Below are 13803 nucleotides of genomic sequence, written 5' to 3'. Positions count from 1 at the left end.
ATTACATAATGCATAGATTTACTGTCTATTCATTTTACACAAGCTAAGACCAAGACATTCTCCTTCCATCATATGGAAGGAGAAAGTTAATTCACTGCAGGAAACCACTGCAGACAAAAACCTGTGCACCCAGACCAATGGGCATTTTTGTAAATAATGAAAATAATATATTTTGCATCATAGTTAGAGCCTTTATTCTTTTCCCCCCTGATCCACAAGACCTCAAAGAACAGGTATATGATGTCTAAAAACAAGTTTGTAATAATTTTCTGTGTGTTTCCAACAAATATATGTAAAATGTATTTTCTGGTTTTTATTTTCCTTTCTTTTTCTGATCATATATCTTTTCCTACATCCATATGACACCACTACAGGATGAATACTCTGAAAGCCCAGGTTGTCCTGAACAAAAGGGCATCATCGTTACTTGATTGTTCATCACAGGGCCGAGGTTTTACAAGGATTAATACACAAAGAGACCAGGAGAGAGAAACACAGACTGTAAAGGGTTAACCCGTTGACTTGATGTTTCAGGGATAAGAACCGTCTCCCGGTGACGCCCATCCTGTCGTCGGTCCTGAGGCTGGTCCGGTATCACCTGGGAACCGTCGCTAAGGGATCCTTCATCATCACACTGGTCAAGATCCCCAGACTCATCCTCATGTACATCCACAACCAGCTCAAAGGAAAGGTACCCAAACCTTCATCACCTTCATCACCATCATCATCATCATCATGGCCTTAGTTGTTGTCATGGTCGTCGTGGTAATGGGTCATGTGACCTCTTTCAGGAGAACGCGTGCGCTCGCTGTCTGCTGAAAACTTGTATCTGCTGTCTGTGGTGTTTGGAGAAGTGCCTCAACTATCTCAATCAGGTAACACACAAGCCCCGCCCCCTCTGTGACACCTGGTTCACCCAGCATTAACATGTGTTCTCAGTAATCAGATTACAATCATATAGAGCTGATAGACCACATGGAAGTTCAGGTGTAAATGCACCCAAGACACATTGAGGACAGATTGTGATCTGATCGGTCAAATCCACCTCTGAAGGTCAGGGACGCACTGTGACCTCACTGAACACAAGTGTAAACAGTGATGAGTCCTGTATCCACATACAACTACACAGGCGGAAATACATCAACGCGATGCGCAGAAAACACAGCATTCAGACACATAGTGTTCAGAAAGAATTGTTCAGAAAACTCAGTGTTCAGAAAACACAGAGTTCAGAAAACTCAGTGTTCAGAAAACACAGAGTTCAGAAAACAGTGTTCAGAAAAGTCAGCGTTCAGAAAACACAGCGTTCAGAAAACATTGTTCAGAAAACACAGCGTTCAGAAAACAGTGTTTAGAAAACTCAGCGTTCAGAAAACTCAGCGTTCAGAAAACAGCGTTCAGAAAACACAGCGTTCAGAAAATTCAGCATTCAGAAAACACAGCGTTCAGAAAACATTGTTCAGAAAACACAGCTGTACGAAATCTGTGTTCAGAAAACACAGCTGTCAGAAAACTGTGTTCAGAAAACAGTGTTCAGAAAACGCAGGGTTCAGAAAACACAGTTTTCAGAAAACACAGCGTTCAGAAAACGCAGGGTTCAGAAAACACAGTTTTCAGAAAACACAGCGTTCAGAAAATTCAGTGTTCAGAAAATGCAGCGTTCAGAAAACGCAGCGTTCAGAAAACACAGCGTTCAGAAAATTCAGTGTTCAGAAAACTCAGCGTTCAGAAAACACATTGTTCAGAAAACACAACAATCAGAAAACTCAGTGTTCAGAAAAAACAGCGTTCAGAAAACATTGTTCAGAAAACTGTGTTCAGAAAACAGAGCGTTCAGAAAACAGTGTTCAGAAAACAGTGTTCAGAAGACAGTGTTCAGAAAACACAGCGTTTAGAAGACTGAACGTTCAGAAAACAGTGTTCAGAAAATGCAGCGTTCAGAAAACATAGTTGTCAGAAAACACAGCGTTCAGAAAACACAGCGTTCAGAAAACAGTGTTCAGAAAACACAGCGTTCAGAAAACAGTATTCAGAAAGCACAGCGTTCAGAAAATACTGCGTTCAGAAAACATTGTTCAGAAAATGCAGCGTTCAGAAAACGCAGCGTTCAGAAAACGCAGCGTTCAGAAAACGCAGCGTTCAGAAAACGCAGCGTTCAGAAAACATTGTTCAGAAAAGGCAGCGTTCAGAAAACACAGCGTTTAGAAAACAGTATTCAGAAAACACAGCGTTCAGAAAATACAGCGTTCAGAAAACAGTGTTCAGAAAACGCAGCATTCAGAAAACAGTGTTCAGAAAACACAGCATTCAGAAAACTCAGCATTCAGAAAACATTGTTCAGAAAACATTGTTCAGAAAACACAGCGTTCAGAAAACACAGTGTTCAGAAAACATTGTTCAGAAAACAGCGGTCAGAAAACACAGTGTTCAGAAAACACAGCGTTCAGAAAACACAGCATTCAGAAAACAGTGTTCAGAAAACGCAGCGTTCAGAACTCAGTTCTCTCCTCTTTTATTGGCGGTCAAGATATTGAAGACGGCTTCTTCCGCCGCTTCAAAAAGCCAAAAAAAGTGCATACAATAGCGCAACTTCATGGATGGCTTTTATTGATTTCATTATTTACTTTATTTTTTCTTTTTTAATTTACCTGTTAATGTGATTGGATCTCAGTCGGATCTGGAGATGCATGTTAACGTTAACGCCGGGTGGAACCGGGTTTGAGACACTTGACTCTGACTCTGCTGCCTTTTATTTCCCAGAATGCTTATGCAGCCACAGCCATCAACAGCACCAGTTTCTGCACCTCTGCCCGCGACGCCTTCGTGATCCTGGTAGAAAACGCTCTGCGCGTCGCCACAATCAACGCCATCGGAGACTTCGTGCTCTTCCTGGGGAAGGTGAGGCCGTCGTTTCACAGCGGGGCGTGACCCGGTGACCTCTGACTGAGCCGTTCACGTTGTCTGTCCTCAGGTCCTGATCGTCACGACGACGGCGTTCGCCGGCGTCCTCCTCCTGAACTACCAGCGGGACTACGCCGAGTGGCTGCTGCCGCTCATCATCGTGTGTCTCTTCTCCTTCCTGGTGGCTCACTGCTTCCTGTCCATCTTCGAGATCGTGGTCGACGTCCTCTTCCTCTGCTTCGCCATCGACACCAAGTACAACGACGGCTCCCCAGGGAAAGAGTTCTTCATGGACAAGGCTCTGATGGTGAGACACCTGGACACACCTGGACATAGTACTGATAGTTAGGGGTGGTTCCTTTCACAATCGAACCAATACGGTACCGATACTGGTTCCTGGGAACTGGTACCGGTTTACAACAACGGTACCTGTTTTCAGTACTTTTGAGCATCTGTGTGGTAATTTAAGTTATTTTGTCTATAAAAAAATAGTCCAAACTTTGAATATTTATCTCTCAACATCACAGCTCCTCAGCCTTTCAGAGTATTTAATGTTGAACTAAGCTCTTCCTGCTGCCTGACAGGCGTAGTCCCTCCCCTGATGTTTTAGGCTGAATATAATAGACACAAGGCTGAAAGTTACAGCACATGTCTGTTCTGATGATACAAGTCGGAAGTGTAAAACTAAATCATGTGGAGCCTCTGTTTATATATATAATAGAGGGGGGGACAATATCTGACAGCTGTTAAGATGATTATTTTGACAGTTTTATGCTGCGTTCAAGACAACTTGGAAGTCGGAAAAAAACAAGCTCTGAGTTGTCAAAAATGATTTGAACGGCGTTGAACTCGGAAATTACAGGTCAGAAACTCAGGTATCATTTCAGAACTCCGACTTTTGTGGTCTTGTATGTGACGGAAATAACGTTTAACGGTTATCTAGGCTATAACGTTATACGTGCACTCGTCTGCGGCGTCTCCTCTCCTTCATTTGTCTCCAAAATAAACATAATTTACTGCTGCATATATTTTTTGTATTCAGCGATGAGCCACAATACGCCAAACTTATTTTCGGGTATCCATGTTTTTTCTCTTCCGAGTTCCTGCAGCGTGAACGCAATGAAGTCGGAAGTCGGAAATTTCCGAGTTGGAAATTCCGACCGCCGAGTCGTTTTGAACGCAGCATTATTCCTGTATTTCACACATACATTGACAGTTTAGGGGTCATGTGTAGTAGGAGACTCGTGGCTGAATCGTCCTTTAACAGAAATGTGCAGCTTTAAATCAGTGAAGCAGTTGAGGACCAATCAGAACCAGAGCTTTAAGGTGGATCCGTCTGTGATTGGCTGTTTGACCCAACATCCTCCTCTTCCTCCTCCTTCTTCACAGGAGTTCGTGGAGAGCAGCCGGCGGTTGGAGCGAGCGGTGGAGCGTGGGCGGAGCCGAGTGAAGGAGGCGGTGTCGGAGGGAGCGGAGATGAAGCCCATGGTGAGTGACAGCGGCGGCGGTGGCGGAGGAGGAGGAGGAGGAGGAGGGGGCGTGGCCACCAGGCGGAAGAGCTCGTCGCCGGCGTCTTTGTCGTCGTCGTCGTCGTCGGAGGAGGCGGCGGCGGAGGCGGAAGTGGGCGGAGCGGAGTGGGAGGAGCTTCAGGAGTTCCAGGTGTACTACCTGCTGGTGGGGGTGCTGGTGGACTGGGTGCTGGCGGAGCCGAGCGGCTTCGTGCTCTGTCTCAGCGAAGACGTCGTCCTCTTCCTCTGCGTCTACCTCCCCACCTCCACCCTCTTCCTGTTCGTCAGCCTGCTGCACGCGCCCGGCTCCGCCGCCGCCACCGACCCCTCCGCCACCGCCACGACTGACCCCGCCCACCACCACCACGCCGCCGCCAAAAAAACAGCCGCCGTCACCGCCGCCGCCTGCTGACACATGCTAATGGTGCATGCTAACAGACACGGTCCATGCTAATTGGACGAACACTGATGCATGCTGCTAACCCGTCACCTTCATCACCTTCATCATCATCATCACCATCATCATCTTCATCGTCATCATCATCATGTCTCTTTCTGTTTGTAATTTATTTTTTACTTTTGTATCTTTATACTTTTTACTGTGTGTGTGTGTGTGTGTGTGTGTTGATGTGTGTGTGTGCGTGTGTGTGTGTGTGTTGAGCCTTACCTTCTCACTGTGGTGCTTTAGTTCAGGGGTTCCCAACCAACCGGGCCTCAGAGAGAGAGAATGAAAAAATATAAAATAGTTAGTTTTGTCTATTTTACACTTCGGTCGTTTTATTTTGAAAATTTCTGTCTGTGCATCTCCAATTAACACATTGACAGGCAGGTCCACAAACGTAAAAGCGTAAAAAACACACGTCGCCAGGAAAGACTCAATAATGAGACACCTGACGACCCGACGACTGTCAACAAGAAGAAAACTGTTTTAAAGTAAAAACCAAGAGTTCTGTTTAAATTTCAGGTTTCAGGTGATTAACATGCTCCAGCTCAACAGTGCGTAGTAATAAATGTGGCGACCGGCTCTAAACCGTTTCATCACTTAACAAAAAACTTAAAATCTCCCTTGTTCTGGATTAAAGAGGAACTATGCAAGTCCGCTCGCTTTTCCTCTGTTTTGGTTACGCTCCTCTCCTCCATGTGCATTTGTTTACAACAAAGACGGCGAAAAATCAATAAATGGAGTGGTGGATAACGTTACATAACATATACAATGTTATTATTATTATTATGCGTGTGTGTAGTCTTAACCGTCAAAAAGAAAAGATCGCGGGTTACGGAGCGTGTTTGTGTCGCGGTGCCACAAAGACGAGAGCTGGGACACCAGGGCGGTGACCAGGTACTACACTGATGTTACAAGGTTGGTTTTCAGCCGTGAGATGCCAGGTGAAGAGAGAGAGCCTCGTTGTCACGGTAACAAGTCACAAGTCCTTTTTAATTAAAAAAAAAAAAAATGTAGCATAGCCACGGGAGAAATCCTGCTTAGTTCCTCTTTAAAGCAGAATATCTCAAATATAATATAGTCGAACCTGCTTCCATTACAAACATGTGATCTTTGTGAAGCAGAGTTTTCTGCAGCGACAGCAGCAAAACGAGACGACAGAGTCGACTGGACCGTCACCCCAGATGACTGATCATATATTATTATTATATCATGGTGAGTTGGAACAAAGAACGTATTAATGAACAGGCGATGAACAGGTTGGGAGCCCCCGCTGTAGGAGAGCGAGGACTCAGCAGCTCTGTCTGCTGTAAACTGAGCCCATCATCAGTACTGATCCTGTTATTATTGATCAGATGATCAGAGTGTATCGATGATTATCAGTGTTGTGGCATCTTCATCACTGTAGATAAACCCACAAACTGCTTACAGCTGCCTTACTACTTCCTGCTGGTTTCCATGGTGACAGTGTTTCTGCTGAGTCTGAGTTTCTCCATCAGGACGTCGACCCCGTCAGAACCTGATCGGTACCGGAACAAGATCGAAAAACAAGCACGTCGCACTGAGTTTCCCTCTGTTGTGTTTAGATGTAAATGTAATTTAACGTAGACGGATCAGTTGGTTATAAACATTTATTTGTTGATGTAAATGAGGCAGCACTGCTCCTCTGTCCAGGTCAGCTGAAGCTTCACAGACTGGGATCTAAACAGCTACTGTCTTGCATCAAGAAATGTTAAAACTTGATAAAGTAACAGAATTAAAGTGATACACCAACATTTTTTCTTGCCTCACTCCCGAGTCCATGACCAGCAGATAGACACCATCCTTTCGACTGTGCGTGCAGTAACAAGGGAGATAGAGCCTGTATCGCCCGTAGTTAGCTTAGCTCAAATGCTGGAAGTGTATAGGTAGTGTTAGCCTGCCTCCACCTAAAGTTGCTAATTAGCTTAGCTCAAACTCAAAGTGTATGGGTAGTGTTAGCCTGCCTCCTACCCAAGCTGAAATCAGCAGTCAGAAGCTGATTTCATTTTAGCTCTAAACTCTGTAAATATATCACTTTATCGACATTTCAAACATGTTTAGGCAAGAAAGTAGCCGTTTAGATCAGCAGTGTGTCGTTAATTTGTCTAAATACCAGCTGTTTACAATTTTGTTCGGACGAATTCGGCGCTACTCAAGTTAGCCGTTGTGACCAACGCACTTCCGGTTACTTTCACAAAATAAAACACCCGTTGTCCTTTACATACAGAAAACCATGACGATGTAGCTAGCTTGAACCAAAATAAAGCGTGAACCCTCCGTTTTGACCGATCTCGTCCCGTTACCTGCATTTGACTGCTCAAGATGCCTTACCGGAGAGTTTTGTCCGCTCTGAGACGAAGATCTGCCCGCCGGTTTACGTTTAGAGTTGCTGAAGAGTTTCTTTGATGACTTTAGGTGGAGGCAGGCTAACACTACCTATACACATCCAGTGTTTGAGCTAAGCTAATTACGGGCGATACGGCTCTATCTCCCTTGTTACTGCACACACGGTCGAAAGGATGGTGTCTATCTGCTCGTCATGGACTCGGGAGTGAGGCAAGACACGAAAAAAAAAAATGTTGGCGTATCCCTTTAAAACAGCTGCTTTACGCCACCGCTGTCGTTGGAGCCAATCACATTCAGGACAGACACGTGACAATGGAACCCATCTTGTTCTGGGTACCGATCGGGTTCTGACACCTGAACCTCCTCCTCTTCTCTTCTCCTCCTCCTTCTTGTTCTTCTCCTCCTTCTCCTTGTTCTCCTTCTTGTTCTTCCCCTCCTTCTCCTTGTTCTTCTCCTCCTTGCTCTTCTCCTTCTCCTTTTTGTTCTTCTCCTTGTTGTTCTTCTCCTCCTTCTCCTTTTTGTTCTTCTCCTTGTTGTTCTTCTCCTCCTTCTCCTTCTTCTGTGAGTGACAGGTCACATGACCCAAGACTTGTGATGTCACACCAGCTCAGTGTCTACAACACTATATTTATATACGTTGAGTAAGTGTGTGTGTGTGTGTGTGTGTGTGTGTGGGGGGGGGGGGTTGTTTGAAATGGACAAAACACTGAAAACCCTGAAATAATAAAGTTTAAGTTGTAATGACACGTAGTGCGGAGCAAGTTAGGCTCCGCCCCCCTCCAACCCCTAGAGCCGCGTGAGGTCGTTGTCATGACGAGTAGAGAATAAAGATCTGGTTTTGGACTCGTGAGCCGAGTGTCTCTGCTGTTCTGCTTTCTTAACACCACCACCTGACTGACTACCCATAATGCTCTGCTGCTCTCACCTCCATCACCATAACAACCACCCCCTGCCCGCCGCCACCGCCGCCGTAGCATCCTGTGTGATCGCCATGACGACCTGTGACCCTGGGTTTTGTGTTGCAGGCTCCGGGGACGAGTTCAGCTTGACCAAAATCAGCCACTGGGACTTGATAGAGAGAGAGAGACATTCCAGAAGTTTATTTTTACCAACGTGTAACATGTTTACTATGGTTTCACTCCAGGGAAAACGATATTTTAATAAGAACTGTAAAAACGTAACAATGTAATGAAGCACTTTATATCGAAGCGCTGCAGATTTTAAACCGGCTGATGCATCTTTTCGTAGTGATGTCGTTTTTTATAACTGAACTCATCGCTCACTCTTCAGTTCCGACTTCAGCCAAGACTCTTTTCTGTTGTCACGGAGACGACCTGCGGCTCACTGATGACACACCCGGACTCCATGTTGGATCTGTTGGTCAGCAGAGGGAGAGGGAGGGGGGCGGAGTCTGTGCACAGGTGGGACGGCGGCCGCGAGGCTCCACATCTGACCGGTGGAGGAGGTCGCCAGCCGACCGGGTTTGATCGCACTGTGAGCGCGTCCATCAATACGTCCGATTGATGTATTGATTATCAGTTGAAGGTCGATCGATCACCTGCCATGTAGCCGAGCTGAGGTCATGTAGAGTTTTACCAGGGCTGAAGTTCATCCCGGCGCTGGTTCCAGTAAAGAAAGTGAATGTGTTCTGGATGAAGTCAGAAAATCAGCTCTGTGACTAAAACACCAGTTTCTGATCCTTCAGAGTTTAGTTCAGTGAGATAATCTTCACATATGAACTCCTTTTCTACCGTATCTGAAGCTTAAAGGGATAGTTCACCCAAAATTCAAATGTCCTCCGTGCCTTCTCTGAGTTACAGTGGGGCTCCGTGCAGCATTGCATGTCCATATGATGGTTGAGAACGGAGCTCACTTTTCTTCGTCCAAAAAGACACACCAAAAAACATCCAAATGCCTCCATAGTGCTCGTCTGTAATGTCCCTCTTGTATTGAAGCCCCAACATGAGAAATTGTTCCGAAAATAATTAAATAAGTACTATATACAGTATTTTAAGCTTGTTTGTAAGCTTGTAGCACCCAGCACTGCTCTTCCTGGTCCGTCCAAATCTTGCACGATTTGCATTGACACCGGCGCAAATCGTGTGAGATTTGGACGGACCAGGAAGAGCAGTTGAGCCCCGTTCGCAACCGTCATATATGCAGTGCTGCACGGAGTGAAATCTGAGGGGTTTCACCTGAACCACATTCAGGAAACTACTGACTGTTAGACCAGGGAACAGGAAGGGTGGAAGCGCTGACGGAGCTCCGTAGACTGTATCGAATCTCCTTGTTGTTTACAACTACTTCCTGGTAGAAAACCAGCATGTTTGAATGAGAACAGTAGTAACGAACAAGAGTTTAGCTATAGCCTATATGTGTTTTTCACGCCCTATCACCGTTTAGACTATGTGTGGTATTTATTCAGTTTGAGGGAATCACGGTGTCTAGAAAGCATCAGCGGCTGGGGGTCATTCCTATGTTCCCACAGCCCTATGTTCCCTCAGCCCTATGTTCCCTCATTTCTAACTTTTGTTGTCACTGAAAATTAGGCCCTATGTTCCCACAGCCCTTTGGTCCCACCATTGGTTGGGTTTAGGCAATGAAGAAAGGAGTTGGTTAAGTTTAGTAAAAAGACCAGGTAGAGGCTAGACAGGCCAGATAGATAGAGTCCAGATAGGTAGAGAGAGTCCAGAGGGAACATAGGGCTGAGGGAACATAGGGCTGTGGGAACATAGGCACGCTCCCGGTGGCTGCAGCTGACAGGGACAGCTAACAGTAGCAAAGCTAACAGCGGTAGCTAAGCTAACATCAGGACGTCAACTGTTAAAACCCTCCCGTTGTCATGACATGAAACTGCTCCAGTTAGCTCAGTCATATTGTAACTAAGATATCCGCTGGAGAAAATATTTTTTCTTGGACCGTTTATTGAGTCACTGAGTTATTAAAGTTAAACAGGTAGCTAACCGTTAGCCCTGCTAATCTATCGACTAATTACAAGAACGTGCACACAGAAATAGTAATGTTTGTCCAATCATTGGTTTTATAGACTTTACAAACATCAGATTAGTCTGAGCGGTGATATAACGACGTGAAAATTGAGATATACCGGTAGTATCTATTGTTAAACAACAAGGCGATTCATTCTATTTTCTAACGTTAATCTCTGCAGAGCTGTTGCCATAGAAACAAGATCTAAAAAACATCACATAATCTGATTGGGCACACAAACTAATTATAATAACGATAAGTTCTTAGCATGAGTCAAACACAAACACAGTGAAATGAAAAGGAGAAGTGAGGTCATGACCAGTGTTGCCAACTCCTCAGTAAGCAAAGTCGCTATTGGCTGTCGTAAAAGTCGCTAGAAGTCACTAAATGACGTCATGACCTCAGCGCCCTCTTGGCGACCGAAAAGGTCGCCAAGAGGTTAGCGAGAAAGTCGCCAAGTTGGCAACACTGGTCATGACAGCAGAGGCCAGGCCCCCTTTGGGTTCCAGCCAATCACAGGTATCAGAGCTCAGGTGTAGGCGGGGTCAGTGAAGGGAGGGACGCAGCTCTCAGTGTGACGCCCATGTCGTCGACCTCCCGTCCACACGGCGGCAGCAGAGATCAGCTGACCTCTGATCTGTCTTCATCTCCACCAACCGTCACCTGGACGTGAACTTCCTGTCCTGGACCTGGACGTCTTCACCGTCCCAAACTGCCGCCGCCGCAGCAGAGTCGCAGCAGCAGCAGCAGCAGCAGAAGGAGGTGGTGGTGGGCGGTGTGGGCGGAGCTTCCTGTGGAGGTGACGGCTCAGCAATAAAACAAACTGCATCATGTGACCACGTCATGACATCATCATCAACAACCAAGTCTTCCTGCTTCTGTTTGTCCACGGTGGTCCAGACTCACACACCTGAGCCACGGTCACACCTGTCCTTCAGTTCAGAGGAGTCCACGTTCACACCCAATCAGCACTCATCTGAGCAGAGTGGAGCGAGCTGATTGGCTGACCCATCTCCAGTCAGGGGGCGGGGGCCAATACTAATGCTGCGTTCATAACAACTCGGAGGTCGGAAATCCCAACTCGAAAATTTCCAACTTCCGACATCATTGCGTTCACGCTGCAGGAACTCAGGAGAAAAAAAACATGGATACCTGAAGGAAGTTTGGCATATTGTGGCTCATAGCTGAATACGAAAAATCAATGCAGCAGTAAATTATGTTTATTTTGGAGGAGAGGAGACGCTGCAGATGAGCGCACATATAATGTTATAGCCTTGATAACAGTTAAACGTTATTCCCGTCACATACGAGAACCGCAATTTCACACCATACAACAATCACAGCTTAATATAAACGTATTTCATATAGGCTACTGCAAAAATACACAAAAATATGCATTCAAACCTCAACAAATAACTTAAAATGTCTAAATTCTAACCGTTTAAGATGAGGGCTGCAATGTTTTGATGTTGTCGTGACGTCAAGTCGGAAAGTCGGAGCTCTGATATGATACCCGAGTTTCCGACCTGTAATTTCCGAGTTCGACGCCGTTCAATTCATTTTTTACAACTCAAGGCTCGTTTTTTCCCGACTTCCGAGTTGTCTTGAACGCAGCATAAAGTCGCCACTCACTGATCCAGGTCCAGGTTCTGGATCTGGATCTGGTTTTGGTTCTGGTTCAGGTGTGAGGAGGTCTGGGTTCAGTCTGACTCGTGTGTTCTGTTTCCTGTGATGATGTCACGGCTGCAGCTGACATCATGGCGACTGTTTCCCATCGTCCACCTCTGTCAGACAGACTCCGCCCCCCTTCCCGCCGCCACCACACACACACACACAGAGACGGACTGAAGAGCTGATCTGAGAGCTGCGCGCTTCAGTCACACGAGACACGCCGTTGTCGTGGTAACACCTGTGGACGTGACCTCTGAGCTCACAGTGAGTCACAGGACGTGAAGCTCCGAGCATGTGGACTAATTGCACTAAAGATGGAGTTAATTCACCACTGACGTCCGTTTAACGTAGCTGTAAAGTATTTTAGATGAAGTGTTTGTAGCTCAGATATTAACAGACACACACACACACACACACACACACACACACACACAAACGTCCCTTAAAGAAAAACTTCAATCAATAGAATCAATAAATCTGCTTCTCAGACTTTTGGAGTTTGGGTCATGTGACCATGTTGCCGGACGGATTTAAGCTTTTGACTGCAGGAGCTAAAGCTTCACTCACACAAACATCAATTAATTAATTAATTAAATTATCATCCATTGAATTTTGGTATTGATTAATAGTTGGAACTAATCATTATGGTTTGGTCTGTGGCAGCAGCTGCTCAGGTGTTGAGTTTAAGACCTGTTAGTGTTAGCATCCTGAGCTTAAAGCTACGCATTAGCATCCTAAAAAGCTTACTACACCTTTACACAGGTGAATATTAAAGCTACATAGCATCCTGAGCTAAAAGCTAACCACACCTTTACCGCCACGTAGAGTTTGCATACCGGGCTATAAGCTAACTACACTTTTTAAACAGGTGAATATAAAGCTATATAGCGTTAGCAACCTGAGTGAGAAGCTAACCTCATATTTACATATTAACGCTACACAGCGTTAGCGGCCTGAGCTAAAGGGCAATGACACATTTACACAGGTGAATTTAAAGCCACGGCAGCTCAGGTATAAACACATCATGATTGAATATTATGTTAATTCATGGAGAAATTTAAAGGGACAACGAGGAGTTTTGGAAAAGCGAAGCGTTTTCACACTACATTTATGAGCCTCCACGCACCGTGAAATTCTTTGACCGGCGCAAGACAGACTCATGTTTTCATTCATCAAGAGTTAAAGTCAGAGGTTCGAAGAGGTTCAGTTACCATCGTAGTCCCGACCATAAACGGCAATACGGCGGCGTTATTCTCATGAGCGTCCGCGAAACCGAAAGTAAAGAAACGCTGGTCGGCTCGCCCAGCATCTCCGCCACCACTAATAATAACAAAATAACGATAGAGACAAAACGATATATTTATCGAAAATGGGCCCATTAACAAGTGTGGGTAACGTAGATTCATCCACATTAACGTGAGACTTTTTTATAACCAAATAGAAACTCCTCGTTGTCCCTTTAATTACACAGTGAGACGTCTTCATACAGCTGATAATGATGGGATGTGTCTGATTGAGCTAACATTAGCTACCTTAGCCAATGCTATTCAGCCATTTAGCCTAGCTAATATCATTAGCATGTTTTTAATTAGATTTAGTGCTAAAATTAATCTAAATGATGTGATCAAGGCTCATTCAGGCAGATGTTAGCAGGCAGATAGGCTAGCAGTTAGCGCTGTCAGCTAGAAGTTTTAAACCAGTGGCTCGTTAACACTGAGCTCATTAGGTACAGTTCATCAGCAGCTGCTGCTCAGTCCCATTCACATTGACAAGGTCGGTTTAGTTTCTCACTGTAGCCAGGTGGACTCAGAACCTGGTCTGGACCTGGTAGCTCCTCAGTTTCAACAGATATTTCAGACTGATCTCAGTTCAGTTAAGTCGTGTTGAGGAAACATTTTTATTGTTGTCAAGGTGAACGTCACAGTT

The 13803-nt window shown here is 45.3% G+C and overlaps 1 protein-coding gene across 2 annotated transcripts in view; it reads left to right on the top strand.

Annotated features, from left to right (window-relative positions):
- Nucleotides 1–8453, top strand: part of slc44a1b (solute carrier family 44 member 1b) — a 30026-nt gene extending 21573 nt beyond the window's left edge. For both annotated transcript variants that reach the window (XM_085788993.1, XM_085788994.1), the window contains exons 11-16: nt 535–691; nt 792–875; nt 2761–2898; nt 2972–3208; nt 4291–4389; nt 8244–8453. In XM_085788993.1, coding sequence (XP_085645119.1) covers nt 535–691; nt 792–875; nt 2761–2898; nt 2972–3208; nt 4291–4389; nt 8244–8267 — 739 coding nt within the window. In that variant the 3' untranslated portion in view covers nt 8268–8453. The remainder of the gene's footprint in view (nt 1–534; nt 692–791; nt 876–2760; nt 2899–2971; nt 3209–4290; nt 4390–8243) is intronic.
- Nucleotides 8454–13803: the final 5350 nt, after the last annotated feature.

Source organism: Trachurus japonicus, chromosome 10 (genome assembly GCF_045865225.1).
Source record: "Trachurus japonicus isolate A0001 chromosome 10, Traja_1.0".
NCBI lineage: Eukaryota > Metazoa > Chordata > Actinopteri > Carangiformes > Carangidae > Trachurus > Trachurus japonicus.
The sequence above is the reverse complement of the archived record's forward strand: the minus strand, read 5'-3'. Positions and strand labels throughout refer to the sequence as shown.